The sequence below is a fragment of the Salmo salar genome, chromosome 09, assembly GCF_965601325.2.
Source record: "Salmo salar chromosome 09, fSalSal1, whole genome shotgun sequence".
Classification (NCBI taxonomy): Eukaryota; Metazoa; Chordata; class Actinopteri; order Salmoniformes; family Salmonidae; genus Salmo; species Salmo salar.
The window spans coordinates 74,866,775-74,887,781 of record NC_138299.1 but is presented as its reverse complement, the minus strand read 5'-3'; the positions used below and the strand labels follow the sequence as shown (position 1 = coordinate 74,887,781).

The 21,007-nt window shown below is 42.2% G+C and overlaps 1 protein-coding gene and 1 non-coding gene across 2 annotated transcripts in view; one reads left to right on the top strand and one right to left on the bottom strand.

Annotated features, from left to right (window-relative positions):
• LOC106611752 (uncharacterized) overlaps positions 1-21,007 on the top strand; it is a 67,393-nt gene that overhangs the window by 26,083 nt on the left and 20,303 nt on the right. The window lies entirely within an intron of this gene.
• On the bottom strand, positions 1,202-7,406 carry LOC106611751 (transmembrane protein 121). Its single transcript, XM_014212295.3, has 2 exons — positions 6,903-7,406; positions 1,202-4,018 (listed from the first exon to the last, which is right to left on the bottom strand). The coding sequence occupies exon 2, from the start codon at positions 4,014-4,016 to the stop codon at positions 2,958-2,960; it is 1,059 nt and encodes a 352-aa protein (XP_014067770.2). The 5' UTR covers positions 4,017-4,018; positions 6,903-7,406; the 3' UTR covers positions 1,202-2,957.

Genomic DNA, 21,007 nt, shown 5'->3' with positions numbered 1-21,007 from the left:
AGAGATGAAAGAGAGAGAGCGAAGCGGACTCCCGGACTCCCGGTCTACTGAACTGAACACATCCCCGACGTTTCCCCGTCTCTCTCAAAACTACAGAGAAACTCCCTGGAGGAATGGCTTTACTGGTAACTGTGTGTGTGTGTGTGTGTGTGTGTGTGTGTGTGTGTGTGTGTGTGTGTGTGTGTGTGTGTGTGTGTGTGTGTGTGTGTGTGTGTGTGTGTGTGTGTGTGTGTGTGTGTGTGTTAGTCTCTTAGCGCATCCTGTAAATCAAGCATAAAGCTGTGTGTATAAGCTCTTAGCATTTAGACAAATGGGTCCCAATTTCAGTGAATAGGAGCATTAATGGTTAGAGGAGGCAGAAGCGGTGCGGAGTGCATTAGGAACCACTGATGGAGATTGAATAGACCCTTTCCTATCCTAAAAACAGCACTTCCTCTCTCTCACTCTAGTGCTGAGCGATTAGTGCTTTTTGAGGTCGGTTTTGGTTCGATCATTTAAATAAAATAAAAAAGTTTTTTTTTAAATGCATTACGAAATAATGACGTTACTATGATTTCAGAGCTTATTAATGGAACTTCCAAAGCCCCAAATGGTGAGCATTCAAAATATTGAAAATATTCTATTGTCTCTGATCAGGTAGACCTCAATAGGTAGACCTCCCACCTGTAGCACTCGCTCCAGCAGGTATATCTCTCTGGTCACCCCCAAAGCCAATTCTTCCTATGGTCGTCTCTCCTTCCAGTTCTCTGCTGCCAATGACTGGCACGAATTACAAAAATCTCTGAAACTGGAAACACTTATCTCCCTCACTAGTTTTAAGCACCAGCTGTCAGAGCAGCTCACAGATTACTGCACCTGTACATAGCCCATCTATAATTTAGCCTAAACAACTACCTCTTCCCCTATTGTATTTATTTATTTATTTTGCTCCTTTGCACCCCATTATTTCTACTTTGCACTTTCTTCCTCTACAAATCTACCATTCCAGTGTTTTACTTGCTATATTGTATTTACTTTGCCACCATGGCCTTTTTTGCCTTTACCTCCCTTATCTCACCTCATTTTCTCACATTGTATATAGACTTATTTTCTACTGTATTATTGACTGTATGTTTGTTTTACTCCATGTGTAACTCTGTGTTGTTGTATGTGTCAAACTGCTTTGCTTTATCTTGGCCAGGTCGCAATTGTAAATGAGAACTTGTTCTCAACTTGCCTACCTGGTTAAATAAAGGTGAAATAAAAAATAAAAAAATAGGAAATGACTATGACATACAATATTTCAGTTGTTTATATTGCTTTTGTTTTATTTGACTGCTTTATTCTTTTTAATTCCTTTCATTTTTAATCTCATCTCTGCTCAGGCAATAGCAGTCAGCCAGCCAGGCCATCTGTTATGTTCTCCTCATACTGGACTGTCTTTAGTCATCCTATTTTAGCTAGCCTGCCTAAGTATGCTGCAGAGCTGTCTGACAATCATTTTACTACTTCTTCAAAGTAGATAAGGCATACTTTCCTGAACTGTCTCTGTCCCTCTCCTCGTTGTGTACATTCCTCTCTCATACGGTCTGTGTATATCTAAACCTAACGTAGCAGGCATAAAATTGTATCCGTCCAGAGATCTGTATATAATGGTGATATGCTCATGTCGCCGCCCAAACAAGGGGTGGTGTTGTCCCAAAGGCGGGAAGGCAGGTTGCAAGTTTAGCTTCAAAATAAGCCCATAGAAATGCATTGGGCTGATTTTGGCGAGTGAAAAAATTGTCGCAGTGGATTATGGTCAGTGTAGTTAATTACCACATTTCTGTGCTGAACTAAGTTAAATATTTGCTTAGTGAACACTACAACACCCTTCAGCCTAGCATCCCACATAGTTCTTGACTTGATTTCTTTCGTGAATGATTTGAGAAACAGCGTGTTGGGCTCACACAAAAAAATAAATGGAATTCAAGTAATTGAACTGATGTTGCTCAATTAGTTGTTTAATAATTGAAAAAAATATGATGATGAATTGCTCAGCACGCACACACACACACACACACACACAAACTTTAGCACATCTGCAGGCTTTAAGGTTTCGACAGTGAAGCCGGACCAGCAGCCAGACGGCTGGCTGAAGGATCACTGCACGCCTATCAGGCAGGTGCTGCTAGTCTAATTGTGATAAATGATAGCTGTTCCGCTGTCTGTCACTCTCTCTTCACACATTGCACCGCCTGCCTCAGATGTGTGGCGGGCTTCACCCCAGCAGCTCCCGATCTATAACATCGGCCCGTATCTTCAACAAAGAAATGCTGAAGTTTTCACTGAATATGTAAAGGGTAAACACATTTGCTTTGATGCAGTGGATGTTTTGAAAGTTAGTGACATCTAGTATATCCCTGAGGCCCTCTAACTGTGAATGGTCAGCCTCTGATCCTGTCTTCTCCAATGTTGTGGTGACAGCCTGCCAATACCCTCCCGCACATGGCCAATGAAGTGTCCGAGCCTGTGAGTATGAAACACTTTATTACAGTTTAGAAGCTGTCCTGGAGGTGTAGCTGATGAGAGCTGTGGAAGAGCTTTCACAGTACACACACTGACTCACACCATGGTAATGTCTGAGTGGAACCAGTACTGAGGATTGTAGCTCCTTGAAAAGCGAGGCACTTCTTCGCTGTACATCTCTCACTCCGCCCCAGCCCTGAGCCTTCTCTCTCCCTCAGATAACCAAATACTACAGGCTGTCAGGACCCAGGGGTGGATAAATCATCCCTTTAACCAAAGTGAGCTAATTGAATGAGTTACTGATGTGTTTGCCTTGGCTGGTTCACAGAGCATGGGGTGTACGTGTTGTTTTTAGTTTGTTCGTCTGTGTGAGGCCAACGGTCTTCACTCTTCAGTGCTAAATGCTTCCCTGACTGGGGAGTTCCGATAGCTTGGCTTCAGCTGTTAAGCTGTCTCAGTCTGGACAGTTTCTAGAGTTCATGGGAGATGAAGGAAGGGCCCAGAGAGGTCTCTGTGGGATCCAGACTGACGTGTGACACGGAGTGGCTGTGGGAGCGGGACATTGTGTGGTTGCGAGAGGGCGGCCTGGGGGTGGTTTTGCCTTGGGCTTGGACTTCTGTCTGCTCTGAGCTCTGGGTTGCCAGGGTGGAGTCCATACTTGACTCTACTCCCGCCCCGGCCCCCATCCCTGTCCCCCTGCTCCCACCTTGCTTGTGCCTCTCCCAGGCAGAGCTCAGCTTCACAGCCAGGGCCAGTAGGTTCTTCCCCAGGAACACTGTAGAGACCCGGGGGTCCCTGTACCACAGCATGCCTGTGCCCCTGAGGGCCATTGTGAACACGTTGATGGTGACCAGGCTAAGCCAGGGGTACAGGGCCTCCTTACGGGGCCCCCTCTGTCCCGGCAGGGCAGCGGCCCCCAGCTCTGTGAGGGCCACGCAGGGCAGCAGCAGCAGCAGGGCGTAGCAATAGAAGAACACGAGGCCTTCGGCCCACAGGGGCACCCCCAGGTCAGTGGCCCCTGTGTGGGCTTCCCACAGCCCGGCCTGCAGGTCCAGAACATCCAGCAGGTCCACCACCACCCAGAGCAGCCTCCCCCGCACTTCCTGCTTCCTCCGCAGGGGCGTCATGTTGTCAGCCCCAGTCAGGATGAGGAACAGGGAGGGCAGGCAGACCGACAGCAGCAAGGTGAGCGTCTTCCTGGCCAGGGGGTCGGGCGGTCGGCGTTCCGTCCGGTAGTTCTGGCAGACGAAGAAGAGTTTGAGCTGGAGCAGGGACAGGAAGAGGAACCAGAGTGCGTTGGCAAAGCCTCGGCGAGGCGAGCGCGCTTCAGACACCACTCCCGCCGACACGAAACGCAGAGCCAGCAGGAAGCCCAGGTCACCTAGCAACACAGCGGTGCACGGCCACACGCCGGGCCCGGCCTTGCCACGGGCTCCCAGCATGCTCTGCTCCAGCAGGTAGAGGTCGACCACTGCCATGGTGCTCACCGTGACCAGGGTTGATACGCACACCTGGGGCGTAGGCACCATGCCTGGGAGAAGAACACAGAAACATGACAAAGCTGAGAGAAGGGAAATAATACAAAATAGAGGAACTTGTTTTGTTCCGGTCTAGACTCTGACCTCATTCATTTACCAAAGTGAATTTCACTTGCATGATAGACAAAAGCTTTCTTCACGACTCTTGTCACCTTAAGTGATGCTAGTCATTCTTTTTTGCTTGTTGCTATGGATAAAGATCATTTTGAATCCAGTTCAGCAGTGAGCTTTGGGTCAGAGATCGTTCTTCCTGGTCATACATCCTGAGGAGAGGTGTTAGTTCTCACTCCTCTGCGGCTTTTTCATTTAAATGAAGCTCTTCAACTATGAGTTTCATTCAACCCCCTCCCGGGCACCTTGGCTAAAACTCTTGAGTATTACCCAGGTTTCCTTCCATGGTGTTTTGCTTGGGTGGTCTTACCTTATTCATTATTAATTAATTGTGTTAAAGTGCAGTAAATCTTTTTTTTCCCCTTCCTGTTTACTCGGCCTGTTTGATTCTCATTGTTGCTGCCTGCCGCAGTCTTAAATTGGCAGAAAATTGCCTTCTCATTTGGGCCGAATATTAATAACGTCTCTTATTAATATTTGTTCTGAGATGTTTTTGACGGTAATTGCTTGTGTGTTCATGAACACGTGTGTGTGTGTGTGTGTGTGTGTGTGTGTGTGTGTGTGTGTGTGTGTGTGTGTGTGTAATCCATTCTAATTGGCTAATTTTGTGCCATATTTCAGCAGTGAACAGTATAAAACCCCAGTGTTGATTGGGAGTGTGAAATTATCAGACTTTACGGTGAAATCAAACATGCCTTTCCTTATCGTATTGAGGAGCCAGGAGAGCTGAGGGGTGTCGGCCATCTGACTAGCACGGCCGAGGGTGTCAACCCCTCCGTGAGATCTGGCATTTTAATATGAAATCATTACCACCTCAGATATCCCATAATGGCAACATTTGAGTGTGTGATCGAGTGAAACGATTGTGGGCTCCGCGGCCATAAGGGAACAAATGAACAGAGCTAATAACGTGTGTTTATGTCTGCTTCTGACTGACGACAGGCATCAATCTTTTCAATGCACCACTCATCTGAGCCCTGTCATCCACTGAGCGAGAGGGACTGTCAAAGGGTCTGCAGGAGAGGCTTGGGAGAGGGGATTGAAAGTAAGAGATATGCTCTTGGCTGTCTACATGCCTAATAAAGTATTACTGCATGATGGTAATAGTTCATAAATTAACTCTGCTTGGAGAGAGTTGGAGGGGAGATGAGAGGAAAGCCAAAAGTGATGAAGAGGAAGCTGCAGACAGAAAGATGTTGACGCAGGCAGCTAAAAAAGACACGGCATCTTACGCCTGCTCTGTGTATGAATAGATTTAAATGTATTCATCACCAGGGATCAGAAGAAATTAAACACTTTAATATCTGGAACAGAGGAGTGAAAAATGGATGGGTGAGGAAAAGACCTAGACTAACTGACTAATCCTCCTAGGGGTATGGTGAGGAAACGAAGAGGAGGGGCACAAATGTCAGCTTCACTAATATCTGATTATCATACAGGGCTTTTTTTGTTTCACTGCGACCTGATTATCAGTGCTGGAATTGAATGGATTCTAGTGTACCAATCCGTTGACTGTGAGAATATTGGAATTGAAAATTGTGTTTTATCTGAACAACCCCCCCCCTCCCCCAACTGCAGTCAGTGGAAGGAGAAAGGTAGTCTGCCAACCCAGACAGTGTGTTTGCCTTTCTCATTCCCAACACGCCTGTTGGCAATTCTATATGCGTCTTAAATTGTACCCTGGAACCTTGGCGTTCCTCTGTCAGCCTGTGTTTGTGTTGTGACGGCTTGTCAACGCACATTGATTTTGTTCTGAGTGAGCGGCCCAGATGACTTCCGTATGTCCACTCTGCTCATCAATAATGACCAAATTCATCATCCCTATCATTAGAAAGCCGTACTGTAACTGACAGGCTGATTCAGGGGATTCCGCTGCAAGTGTAAGGAATGGGCCTGTAAAGGTGGACAGGAAAACATTTTGTTGATTTTTCAGCCGAAGGTGTACAAGGACAAAAATAATTCCTTTTTGTTTGTTATGCGTGTCGTGTGTATTGTGAAGAAAGAAGTGTTTTCGCCAATCACCCAGGTAATCTGTTATGGCTTTCAAATGAGCTCCCTTACACACACGGAGACACACACACACACCTCGTCTGTTTGCCTCTCTAATATTGGTGGTCTGCCAGGTGCGCTGGGAGGCAGGTAAGAGGAAGATTAATTGCTCTAGACTTATAATTCATATAAAAACATCCCTTGGATATTTGTCTTAATACAAACTAAATCCAATGTAATCTTACCCAGCAGGAGGGGAGATGGCTAGACTGGGCTAAGTTGTACAAGGAAAGGGTATATAGGGCTATGTGTGAGAGAGAGAAAGAAGGATTTGTCTAAAATTAAACTAAATTCATTTATGGAGGTAAACCCTGGAGGGGAAAAAACGTCCAACTAATGGAATAGTATTGGCAAATCGTGTCTCATCCAGGTGACTGAGTTGCCGTCCAGCAGTAACATCTGAAGTCTCGAGGCATTTGTACGCCTATGGGAACAGCTATTACATGTGTAGAGGTTGGATAGGTATTGGAGCATGTACCTCAAATTGACCCCCCCCCCCCCCCCAAAAAAAAAAATGATAATTTCAACAGAAATCTGTTTTCAATGCCCTCTCTATGGGCGATTTTATCTACCATTATGTTGGAGCCACACACTTAACACCTAGTCACTCATTTATTTATGGTACATTTTAATGATGCACCACCTGTTACATAATCACACTTTATTAATACGTGCATACATAATTCAACTCTTTCAAAGTGGTGGATAGCTAGTTACCCAAAGCATGCGTTCTTCGCTGCTCCTCTTGGCTTGATTGAGATCCACGTCGCCTATTAGTCGAACTCGAACGGTCCCTGGATAAACATTAAAGCCCAAAATGTATAATCTGTGACTCCTAAATTAGTCTTCACATCGGTTGCTTTGTGTTAGTCCTATAATGCTGTGTGTCTGTCGGAATATTTGAATAAACTCCCACTCTGCTATGACGATCTTATCGTACTGATAAAATAGGGAAAGTAATTGTCCATCTTCGAGTTTGTAAGATTTAAAACGTCAAGCCGCTTTTGCTTTTTCGGTCATCAGATAAACGTGTCATTTCGCACAGTTATCCCACTGTCATCGTGGGCGCAGAATTCTCCATCTCTTGGTATGTTCGCATTGAATTTGACACCTTGGGTCTCCGGTCTGGCAGCCGAAGATCCAGTTATTCGGGAAGGAGCTGTGCGGGCTTGTTCGCCGGGCTCGGTATTCTGTGAGCTGTCGAAGTAGCGCAGAAGTAGACGGCTGCTTGACTCGGAAAGATGATCAGGAATAGACGGCCAGATAAGTATCGACAGTAAGGCAAACCTCGAGGACACGAGAGAGAAACATGAGGAAACTCGCCGCTAGAGTTTATGATTGCGGTGTTAATTTGTAGGCAGGTTACATACTCTCGGCTCCCCGCCTCGTCCTCTCTCACTGGGTGAGTTCGTTTTGCATCGCCCGGTGCCCCGTGTGGGCGGAGTTAAAAAAAATTCAGATCATTCCATTGGTCCTTAAGTGAAATCATAACACACCGAGGGTACCGCTGCATAAATTTAGCAGCCCACAGTTATGTCCATCGGTTATGGTAATCATCATTATGCCACTTTGAAGAAAACTAGCGTAATGGATTGGTGTTACATGGAAGTAGGTTACAGCCTTGATTGCCCTTCCAGTGCCGCCCTCAATGAAATATATACGGGATGCACTCAGATATACGGAGCCAAGTAGAGCGAGAGATGCCTGTAGCCTATGGACACATCTCAAAGCACAGATGTTACTACTTTAATTAGACCCCTTCTGTTTCTTACCGTCTTTAGTTACACAACAAAACCATCCTGTTTCTTGTTGTACTGTAGATTTAACAGTCCCAGCCGGCTGCCTTGTGGCCTAAAGGGTTTAGGAATGCATGGGGTTTTGATGTTTGACATTATTTTGATAGTCAAGGAGCATGCATTGCTTCACCTTGTCATTGTGTGTTCCGTTAAGTGGATGCATATGCATATCAATCTCCACCTTCTCAGCGTTACATCTAAACTCAAAGGCTCTCTCATTTAACCATCTCCCTTTTTTTATTATCTCGTCTCTGTGTGTGAGAAAGGGGAAGGAGAGTCATCATTCTTGTCACAATCAGCTTCTCGCTCCACTGGCTTCCAGAGGTTTTCCATTCCCTTGGTTCAATTTGTTTGTTTTTCTCTCAGCCCTCCTCTTTCTCTCCCTTCTCATGCCTTCCAGTTTCATTCTCTCTGTCTCTCTTCTGCCTTTTTTTCCTTTGGTTCCCTGTGGGTGTGGTTGAAGGTCAGTCTGCACTGGCTCTCTTTCAGCATGAAAAGGGGGAGCAGACATAACGGGAGAGAGAGGGGGACAGAGGGAGGGAGAAAGGGAAGGCAGACTGTCCACAGCACTGCACAGTCATCGCTTTCCCTCCTAAACATGAGTGGGTAGGAAGTTTGGAAGGACGTGGGGTAAGAGACCGTCCAAGAATGCTAAGGACTGATTGGTTCCAAGCTGATGTCCACCAGTGGCAGAGGCCAACCACCACAGAGCCAGAATAGAATAGCAATCTCCTCTCCACCATCTGCTCTCACTAGTCTCCTTTCCGTCAAATGTATCAGAGCTCTACCCTCTGCTGCTATTCATGCACTGCTTTACCTACCACACTGAATAATTTTGTTTAATGTGGCAATTGGAATGCTTTCTAAATTGCACAAATGAGAAAGTCACTTTAATTTAGTCTACCTACATGTACATACTACCTCAACTAACCGGTGCCCCCGCACATTGACTCTGTACCGGCACCCCCCTGTATGTTATTTTTGTTTACTGCTGCTCTTTAATTACTTGTTACTTTTATCTCTTATTCTTATCTGTATTTTTTTTTTTAAACTGCACTGCTGGTTTGGGTCTCATAAGTAAGCAGTTCACTGTAAGGTCTACAGCTGTTTTATTCGGCGCATGTGACTAATAAAGTTTGATTTGAAATGAAATGACAGAACCCTTCACAACCATAATACCACACTACTACATTGTTGTTGCTACGACTACTACTACTGCACTCCAATGCAACACTACCAAATCAATACCCCTGTGATACAGTTCCTAGCTCTCTCACTAGCTCCTCCAGAGTTCCTGAGGTGTCTTGTTGATGCCTCCTGTAGGCCATTCAGCTGCTGCTGGCTCTACACGTGATTAATCATGAAGCACAACACTGTCGACAGTGTGAGGGGAACTTAATGGAGTCGAAAATACCATGTTTTCTTTGATATGGTGTAATCACTTGTTTTCCTGCCCTGCTTGCTGATCTGATTGGGCAGGTTCTCTGCTGTGTACACTCTTCTAGAGCAGATGGAGCCAGTATACACCCTTGGAGCAGAGCCGTGCTGCTGGTTGTTCCTCACCCGTTTCGCTTGTTATGGAAAGGAGTTTTTTGGGAGTTTGGCCGGCACTGTCCGTTGTCATCATCCTGGTCATTTGGAAAATGTGCTTGAAGTACACTTATTTCAGTACAATATGTGAGAGTTGACTGTGGGCTCAGAGGACCTGAGCTGACCTGCTATTCTCTGTGGCAGACAGGCGTGCCTTGCAGGGGTAAGACGGGTCAACCCAATCAGCCGAATGACGTCCTGATAGGGATGAGTGATAAAACGGCAACATGGCAGCAGATGAAATGAACAAGATAACGAATGAGAGTGTTTCACCGGAGTTTAATTAACCCCGGCCGCACCCCTCTGTAACTCCTCCCCTCTCCCTATCCCACCCAACCACCACACTGCCTGCCAGGGCTATTTATCCCCTGTCCTTCCTGTGTGCCAGGGGCAATTAATCCTGCCCCAAGGCCCCCTCCTATGTCTGTGTCCTCTACCTGCATGTCTGCCACACTTGCTTACACACATTCTCTTTTTCTTGCTGTCGCTCTCTCACGCACACATGCTTCTGAGACACCTGTGAACTGGAGGCCCCTTACACTTCAATGATGTGATGCAAAAAAAATAGCAAAATTCATAGAATTAAAAAGTTATTGTTGGATATTATTCATCCTAATCAGACAGGTTTTTTACATGGAAGATACGTAAGAGATAATAGAAGACAAGTATTAGAAACAATAGAACACTATGACAAATCTGGGAAACCAGGCCTGGTATTCATAGCTGACTTTGAAAAAGGCATTCGATAAAGTATGACTAGAATTTATATATAAATGCCTGGACTATTTTAATTTATACAATGGGTTAAAGTTGTGTGGTAAATAATGAATACTTCTCAGAAAGTCTTCAACTGTCGAGGAGTGAAACGATGTTGTCCACTACATAACAAATAGATATTAAAATGAGCTCCAACAATAATAAGGGGCTGGAATCCAGGGCTTAAAATCAAAGGTGTCAATGTACGTGGATGATTCATGTTTTCTTTTATATCCACAACTTGTATCCCTGCACAACCTCATAAAGGATCTAGATAATTTGTCTAACCTCTGGGTTACAACCAAATTATGATAAGTGTACCATATTATTTATTGGATCGTTAAAAAATACAACTTTTACATTACTGTGTAGTTTACCAATAAAATGGTCTGACGGCGAAGTGGTCATACTCTGTATTCATATCCCGAAATACACTCACACTACATTTAATCAGAAAGTTGGCAAAAATAGATAAGCTCTTGCTACCATGGAAAGGTAAATGCCTGTTTTTGTTTTATGGAAAAATCAACCTGATTTAAAAAAAATGTTTTAGTCATATCCCAGTTTACCTATTTTTACTTATGGCCCTGCCCACACCGATCGACTTGTTTTTTTTTTTAATTATATGAGCAAAACATATTCCACTTTATTTGGAACAGCAAGCCAGACAATATTAAACAGGGTTATTTATATAATGAATATGAATTCGGAGGGCTGAAATTATTAAATATGAAAGTATTGAACCTCTCACTAAATGCTTCAGTCATACAAAAGTTCATTCCAAACTCATTCAAAATTTGCCTTTTTCCCTTTATTCTGATTACAACCTTTCACTTTAAGTTATTTGAAAATGAAATGTGACCGACCGGCTTGATTTGGTATTATGTAGCAAAATTTGAAATTGTGTTTTTTATATTAGATAAATGAATAGACTCGGAGCTAGAAAATTGTATATCATACACTACAATTGCGGAAAAATGGGAAAGTAATTCTGCTTTGAATAACTTTTTAAACTTGTAACCCCGCTTTTGGCTCTTGAATGTTTTGGTACACCTACTGGAGAGCTCTTCTTTGTCTACACCCATTCTGTAAGTGAGGACTTGGTGGAATGTATATTCTTTAGGTTAGGTTTTACTTTGTGTTTGCTCCCATGTGCTGGTAAAGGCACATGACAGACCGGTAGGATTCCAGTTGAGGTGGTGTAATAACGCTGAAGATGCACATGCACGGAACAGCACCGCACAGTGTATATAGTATGGATCTGCTAAGGTACTTAGTGGTCTGGCAACTTGCTTCAACCTGTGTGTGTGTGTGTGTGTGTGTGTGTGTGTGTGTGTGTGTGTGTGTGTGTGGGGGGGGGGGGGGGAAAGAGAGAAATAAAGATGGTGAATGACAGAATACAATCTCTTATAAACAATTTGCATGGCAATAACATACAGCACAATAAAACGTGACTCTAAGTGTACTAATCTGAGATCAAAAGGGTGCTGCCGCACTTGTACTACAAAGCATAGCACCATCTTCAGTACAGGGCTACAATGAACTTGAATACCTCTAAACAGTGAAATGCAATGTTATACCCATATAATGATTTACCCTACACGTATACAATTACAGGGCATATAAACAACGCACTTGGGGACATTATCCTATACAAATACAGGGTTAAATGTCCAAAATTATATGGGGGGAAAGGGGGATACCTAGTTATTTATACAACTGAATGCCTTCAACTGAAATGTGTCTTCCGCATTTAACCCAACCCCTCTGAATCAGAGAGGTCTGAGGGGCTGCCATAATCGACATCCACATCTTCGGTGCCCGGGGAACAGTGGGTTAACTGCCTTGCTCAGGGGCAGAATGAGAGATTTTTACCTTGTCAACTCGGGTTTCGATCCAGCAACCTTTCAGTTACTGGCCCAATGCTCTAACCACCATAACAGAGCTAGCCAGATCACAATAGCTAGCTCTCAGTAGAATCTACTAATTAGTGTAACCATAAATATGACGTCGCAGAGACATAAACACCTGAAAGATATGTAATAAGGACGCACACTGACCTTGGCTAACACAATGAAACTAACTGGTGGGAAAACACGGGTGGCTGGAGCTTTCTCTGACTTGACTTCTCTCCAGTTTATCTTCTTCTCTGAGCTAGAGATCGCCCAGCATGCTCTGCTCCACTTCACCAGTGGGCGGAGCTACATCTCAGCTATGATGAACTAACATTACTGATACCGTTAACTACAAGTACTTCACAGCGTTTTGTACACGTTCAGCATCGTTCACACCCTCTTAAGCCTTAGCCCCACCCATCTCTGTAAGGATTCACATGTGAGGCCATGTGCTAAACAGTGAGTACAGTAGTGTATTAAACAACCAAAGATTTGAAGATTAGAAGCTGGTTTATACTACGTCTATCGACATGTCTGTAGACAGTTGTTGCAGTGACATCATGAACATTCTATTGTCGTCAAACTTGTCATTGTTGTTATGAAAAAATATAAACACAAAAACTACAGGCTGCATGATATCAGCAGCCTGGTGGTCCAAAATAGCATAGCTGGTGTATTTTAACGCCAACTGTGTAGAGTAGTACACAGCATTGTACGAGATCTTCAGTTTCTTGGCTATTCATTTCTCAGAATAAGTTTAGGCTGACGAGTTTCAGAAGAAAGGTCTTTGTTTCTGACCATTTTGAGCCGGTAATCGAACCCATAAATGCTGATGCTCCAGATACTCAACTAGTCCAATGAAGGACAGTTTTTTTTTTGTTGAATTTTATTTTTTATTTTTATTTTTTTTTACTGCTTCTTTAATTAGGACAACACTTTTCAGCCATGCTAACAAAATTGCAAAAGGGTTTTCTAATGATACATTAGCCTTTTTAAAATGATAAACTTGGATTAGGTAATACAACGTGCCGTTGGAACACAGGAGTGATGGTTGCTGATAATGGGCCTCTGTATGCTTAAGTAGATATTCCATAAAAAATCAGCCGTTTCCAGCCACAAGTCATTTACAACATTAACGATGTCTACACTGTATTTCTGATCAATTTGATGTTATTTTAATGGACAAAAAATGTCATTTTCTTTAAAATACAAGGACATTTCTAAGTGACCACAAACTTGAATGGTAGTGTATGTATGTCTATTTCGCCAAATATCTCGCAATGTGTAATTTAGTCGGACACCAGTCGGACACCATTTTTAATCAAGAGAATCTCCTCTTTCTAATTATGTAAGGCTGGGCAGTGTATTCCGTTGTCATCAAACGCTAGTCAACTTCTGACTATTTCTGGACTTTTTTCCCCTACATCCTCGTTATGCAGACATAAGCACACTTGGCATAATTGAGGTGCGGATGTTTTACTTTCTACACAAGTTATTTTTCATTTTTGTCCTAAGAACAAATGGTAGTGGTAAAAAGAAAGGGATGCATTTTTTTGGTGCCATTTAGGCAAAATGGAATTCTAACCGTCACTCCAGTCAAAACAGGCTTTGCGAACGTTTGATTCCATTCATTTGCTATGGCCTCGTGCTAGTGTTCCAGCTTAGCTAATGTTCTTTTGCCATTTTTCAGCCTTGGGTTAATTTTGACTCATTCAATTGTCCAGCCTTCCATAATCCCAACTCATAACTTTAATACCCTGCATGAATCTACAGGTAGCTCAAGCTAACCAACTAGCAATGCAACTGGCTCTGAGATACAAATACTATTATACACAATGCTAGCTAGCTAGCTAACAGTACGCTTTAACTTCCAATGAAAACAACTTTCTGACAAAATTAGAAACGTATATCTTATGTAACTAGCTAAACTCTCTTACCCTTATACATGGATAAATTCTTCTCCCTCTCTGTCACGGATGCAATGGTTTCCCTTAGTTTGAAGATGTAATCTGGAGACAGATGTTTTATACAATAGCCTTCTGTGACTTCTGTAACAGACTGTTCTCTTTTCGACTCCCTCCGCATATTTGCAGTCAAACACCAGAATTTTCTCCATCTCTTAGCTATCATACTTTTCTTCCATTGGGAATTCCGCTGATTTTCAAAACTCTGTCCTCCAGAAAGTGGAGAGCAACACTTTTGCAGTTCTTCGTGATATCGATCAAAAAAGCTGCGTTAGAAAGGATTACCTACTCATACTGAGCAGCTCATGTTATAGACTGAAGCGTGCTACATGGCAGACCAATCCGAACTCATCTCTCAGCATGTCCAGCCCATCCATTTATCTCAGCCAATCATGGCTAGCGGGAAGGCTCCTGACTTTTTCCGTGCCTAAAGCAACTAGACTTGTAATTTCACAATTTTATTTGAATTTACAGATGGCATACAAGTTTGTTATTAAGGCACATGAAAATTCATGTTCCATAAGGTATTTCTGCCCCCCAAAAATGCTTTTTGATTTTAAAAAAATGGTTTACGTTCAAATCCCTAGTTTGCTGAAATGAGTCACTAATTTCCAAAATATCCCTATTTTTAAAACAAGCCATAGAAAGCTTGTTGCAATTTCAGATTAATCCATTAGAAAAGACAGAACAAATATTATGGTTAAACACAAATATACTACTTGATAAAACATTTTTTATATTTTTTGAGAAAAATAAAAACGGTAACCTTTTTGTTAATGATATTATCAAATTGTATTGGTCACATACAGTGTTAGCAGATGTTAATGCGAGTGTAGCGAAATGCTTGCGCTTCTAGTTCCAACAGTGCAGTAATATCTAACAAGTAATCTAACAATTCCCCAACAACTACCTAATACACACAAATCTAAAGGGGTGAATGAGAATATGTTGATATAAGTATATGGATGAACGAGGGCCAAGTGGCATAGGTAAGGTGCAGTACATGGTATAAAATACAGTATATACATGTAATGTAAGACATGTAAACATTATTAAAGTGGCATTGTTTAAAGTGACTGGTGATCCATTTATTAAAGTGTCCAGTGATTGGGTCTCAAGCATGGTCTCCTCTCTTCGCGTTCTTAGGAAACTATCTCTGTCGGCACCATCTATCATAAATAGGACGGGGGGAGTTGTCACACATGCAGCTAACAAAACTATATGGAAATGTCTGCTCTATAAAAAATTACAACCAAGTGATTGCAGCATTACTGGAAAAATGGAAAAGGCAAGTGGAAGGGGGAAAAATTAAGAAACTTATGTTGGACCTACATTAAATACCAAAAGTGGTTAAAGAAAAATTATGATAAATAAAACAAGTATACCGGTTTAATTTAAGGACCCAAAAATTGGCAGCTGCACCATACAGGTTACAAAATAGTTGGGAAGAGATTTTCAATGTGCCGATTCTACAGCACATACAGTTGAAGTCGGAAGTTTACATACACCTTAGCCAAATACATTTAATCTCAGTTTTTCACAATTCCTGACATTTAACCCTAGTAAAAATTCCCTGTCCTAGGTCAGTTAGGATCACCACTTTATTTTAAGAATGTGAAATGTCAGAATAATAGTAGAGAAAAAGAAGCAGAAATAAATCAATTTCTTTCATCACATTCCCAGTGGGTCAGAAGTTTACATACACTCAATTAGTATTTGGTAGCATTGCCTTTTTAAATTGTTTAACTTGGGTCAAACGTTTTGGGTAGCCTTCCACAAGCTTCCCACAATAAGTTGGGTGAATTTTGGCCCATTCCTCCTGACAGAGATGGTGTAACTGAGTCAGGTTTGTAGGTCTCCTTAATCGCACACTCTTTTTCAGTTCTGCCCTCAAATTTTCAATAGGATTGAGGTCAGGGCTTTGATGGCCACTCCAATACCTTGACTTTGTTGTCCTTAAGCCATTTTGCCACAACTTTGGAAGTATGCTTGGGGTCATTGTCCATTTGGAAGACCCATTTGCGACCAAGTTTTAACTTCCTGACTGATGTCTTGAGATATTGCTTCAATATATCCATATCATTTTCCTCCCTCATGATGCCATCTATTTTGTGAAGTGCACCAGTCCCTCCTGCAGCAAAGCACCCCCACAACATGATGCTGCCACCCCCGTGCTTCACGGTTGGGATGGTGTTCTTCGGCTTTCAAGCATCCCCCTTTTTCCCTCCAAACATAACGATGGTCATTATGGCGTAAACCATGCCTCGAACAAAAGAGATCTCAGAAGACCTAATATTAAGAATTGTTGACTTGCATAAAGCTGGAAAGGGTTACAAAAGTATCTCTAAAAGCCTTGATGTTCATCAGTCCACGGTAAGACAAATTGTGTATAAGTGTAGAAAGTTCAGCACTGTTGCTACTCTCCCTGGGAGTGGGCGTCCTGCAAAGATGACTGCAAGAGCACAGTGCAGAATTCTCAATGAGGTTAAGAAGAATCCTAGAGTGTCAACTAAAAACTTACAGAAATCTCTGGAACATGCTAACATCTCTGTTGACGAGGCTACGATACGTAAAACACTTAACAAGAATGATGTTCATGGGAGGACACCACAGACGAAGCAACTGCTGTCCAAAAAACCATTGCTGCACGTCTGACGTTTGCAAAAGAGCACCTGGATGTTCCACAGTGCTTCTGGCAATATATTCTGTGGACAGATGAAACTACAGTTGAGTTGTTTGGTAGAAACACACAACACTCACTGTGTGGAGAAAAAAAGACACAGCACATCAACCTCATCCCATCTGTAAAGTATGGTGGAGGGAGCATCATGGTTTGGGGCTGCTTTGCTGCCTCAGAGCCTGGACAGCTTGCTATCATTGACGGAAAAATGAATTCCCAAGTTTATCAAAACAGCCTTACATTCTCCTGCAAAATATCTGTTCGCCAATTGAAGCTCAACAGAAGTTGGGGGATGCAACAGGACAACGACCCAAAACACAGAAGTAAATCAACAACAGAATGGCTTCAACAGAAGAAAATACGCCTTCAGGAGTCCTGACCTCAACCCGATTTTAAAATGCTGTGGCACGACTTCGAGAGCGGTTCACACCAGACCTCCTAAGAATATTGCTGAACTGAAACAGCTTTGTAAAGATGAATGGTCAAAAATTCCTCCTGGCCGTTGTGCAGGTCTGATCCGCAACTACCGAAAACGTTTGGTTGAGGTTATTTCTGCTAAAAGGGTCAACCAGTTATTAAATCCAAAGGTTCACATACTTTTCCCACCCTAAGCTGTCAATGTTTACATGGTGTTCAATAAAGACATGAAAACGTATAATTATTTGTTATTAGTTTAAGCAGACTGTGTTGTCTTTTGTTGTGACTTAGATGAAGATCAGATCAAATTTTATGACCAATTAATAAAAACAATGTAGAAAAATATTTCACCTTTATTTAACCAGGTAGGCCAGTTGAGAACAAGTTCTCATTTACAACTACGACCTGGTCAAGATAAAGCAAAGCAATGCGACAAAAAGAACAGAGTTACACATGGATTAAACAAACGTACAGTCAATAACACAATAGAAAAATCTATATACACTGTGTGCAAATGAAGTTTTTTATTCATTTTTATTTCACCTTTATTTAACCAGGTAGGCTAGTTGAGAACAAGTTCTCATTTGCGACCTGGCCAAGGTAACGCATAGCAATTCGACACATACAACAACACAGAGTTACACATGGAATAAACAAAACATACAGTCAATAATACAGGAGAGAAAAAGAAAACAAAGTCTATATACAGTGAGTGCAAATGAGGTAAGATAAGGGAGATAAGGTGATATATATAGGCCATGGTTGCAAAGTAATTACAATTTATCAATTAACACTGGAGTGATAGATGTGCAGATGAAGATCTGCAAGTAGAAATACTGGTGTGTAAAAGAGCAGAAAAACAAAAACAAATATGGGATGAGGTAGGTAGTTGGTTGGATGGGCTATTTATGGATAAATCCAGGTAATTCCAAAGGGTTCACATACTTTTTCATGCTACAGTATATGGGGGGGACAACCATCCCAGCTTTGCAGATTTTGCTGCGGGGAGACCAAATCATTTGATCACTTGTTTTGCTACTGCCCATGAGTTGCTTGCTTTTGGTCGCAGGTTCAGGAATGGCTGAAGAATTGCAACATTTACCTGGAGCTAACTCTTGAAAAGCATTAGTCAATCAATCAATAATGTAATAATATTTTTTGTAAAAATGTTTCTTTCAATTACAATCTGTAGAAACAATGAGAATAGAAAGGTTCAGAACGTTTGTGAAAAATTACAGCACAGTTGAAAAATATATGGCTATTATCAAAACTGGATGTTTGCAGTGATGGATGGGAAGGGTTGAGGGTAGCTGACGTGTGGGACTAAAAATAAAAGATAACTAATGTAAAATATATTGTCTGTAAAATGTGTGTGTAAAAGCTGGAAGTAGAAGCCTAAGTATTGTTGTCCATTATTTTACTCCAATTAGGGGAAGGGTGGTAGTGTTAGGGGAAAATGTCTATATTTGAAAAAAATATATATGGGGGATTGGAAATGATGCAGCAATTACATTGACAGAAACCACAATCTATCTGCAATATTAAAGCTGATCTACCCCCTAACAAATAAAGGCACGTGTGACCATACAAAGAGAGAGGGGAGACGGAACACACACCCCGCAGAGCCTTACTCCTCAATATCTTTTCATGTCAACGTTTTGTTTCTGAAAGAATATGGGAACACATGTTTTCTATCTCCATCTGATATTCTTGTCAGACTTAAATGTGTGTTTGCGTGCGCACACATTCATGAGGATCTCCTGTGGTGCCTCTCTGTACTTCTGTTTTCTCTTCTTGTTCACCTTGGTCAAAATGAACCTTTCCCTTGTTCAAATATTAATCCTGATGATCACGGTTCACGCTGAACACTCAACTCTACCTCCCGGCTATCTCTCCCTCTTCTCTTTCTCTCTTCTTTCATTCTCTCTCCATACACATTCACAGTTACCCTTTCTCTCGCTCATGTCAGTGCTCGCTATATCTTGTTAAAAAGAGTTAGTGAAGCTGAAAGGCCAATCACATTAACATGAGGAGTGACAAGCACAGTGGAGAGAATATGGTGTAAGGGTCAAGTCAGACGGACACTTCCAAGATTTTAATTGCATATGCCTAATTGCGCTCTTAATTATTATATATAATAACCCTCGGATCTGGAAATAAATTGGAGCAATTACTCACTACTGTCGCTGTGGCGTCTGACAGCTAAAATATCGCCAAAGATTAGTACTTAATCCTGATGCACAGACAGGATCTCAGAGAAACTCTTTGAAGATGAGGGAGTTAAATATCCCCTTCACTCGACAATGTGTAGGCTCGCCTTGGGTGCCATTTTGCGCTCTGGAGTCTAATCAGTCATGGTACAGGAGGAGAGAGAGAAAGCCGGCCGCTCATCTCGGACTGTGGGATGATTTGAATGTTCAGATGGAGAGGGAGCGTGGAGCAGGGTTGGCTATTTGGCCAGGGTGCAAATGCTCAGTTTCGCTCGCTCTCACTCTCTCTGCTCTAAATGTCATGGGAAGTCAGGGAGCCAAGTTAACCTTGCGTTCATGGCATGCCAGCCTCCACTGCCAGTTTAAAGAGTCTCATTTACAATTACCAACACGGCTCAATCCAAATAATGACTTCAATTAGGCTATTAAAAAGGGCCGGGGTGACAAGGAGACTCACCCTGTCATCTTCAAACGCCCCAATGACTGGTATCCTCAGGTAATGTTTTAATTAAAACGATGGTGACTTGTCTGTTTGCCTGATATAGGTTGTGTTTTTTTCTTTGCCCATGTTCACTGTCTGGCATATCATTGTCTGTTCACTGCTCTACGTCTCCCACTATCTCTCTGCATCTCGTGCTCTCGCTCTCTCAAAATTCAGTTCAAGGGGCTTTATTGGCATGGCAAACATGTTTACATTGCCAAAGCAAGTGAAATGGATAATAAAATAAAAAAACGAACAGTAAAAATTACACACGTTCCAAAAGAATAGACATTTCAAATGTCATTGTCTATATAGTGTTGTAATGATGTGCAAATAGTTAAAGTACAAAACATACATATAGGTTGTATTTACAATGGTGTTTGTTCTTCACTGGTTGCCCTTTTTCTTGTGGCAACAGGTCACAAATCTTGCTGCTTTGATGGCATACTGTGGTATTACACCCAATAGATATGAGAGTTGATCAAAATTGGATTTGTTTTCAAATTCTTTGTGGGCCTGTGTAATCTGAGGGACAGTTTAAGTTGGAAGTTTACATACACCTTAGCCAAATACATTTAAACTCAGTTTTTCACAATTCCTGACATTTAATCCTAGTAAAAATTCCCTGTCCTAGGTCAGTTAGGATCACCACTTTATTTTAAGAATGTGAAATGTCAGAATAACAGAGAGAATTATTTATTTATTTCAGCTTTTATTTATTTCATCACATTCCCAGTGGGTCAGAAGTTTACATACACTCAATTAGTATTTGGTAGCATTGCCTTTAAATTGTTTAACTTGGGTCAAACGTTTCAGGTAGCCTTCCACAAGCTTCTCGCAATAAGTTGTGAATTTTGGACATTCTTCCTGACAGAGCTGGTGTAACTGAGTCAGGTTTGTAGGCCTCCTTGCTCACACGCGCTTTTTCAGTTCTGCCCTCAAATGTTCTATAGGATTGAGGTCAGGGCTTTGATGGCCACTCCAATACCTTGACTTTGTTGTCCTTAAGCCATTTTGCCACAACTTTGGAAGT

Coding starts and splice junctions, on each gene's coding strand:
- LOC106611751 (XM_014212295.3), bottom strand. CDS start 4,016: ATGGTGCCTACGCCCCAGGTGTGCGTATCAACCCTGGTCACGGTGAGC.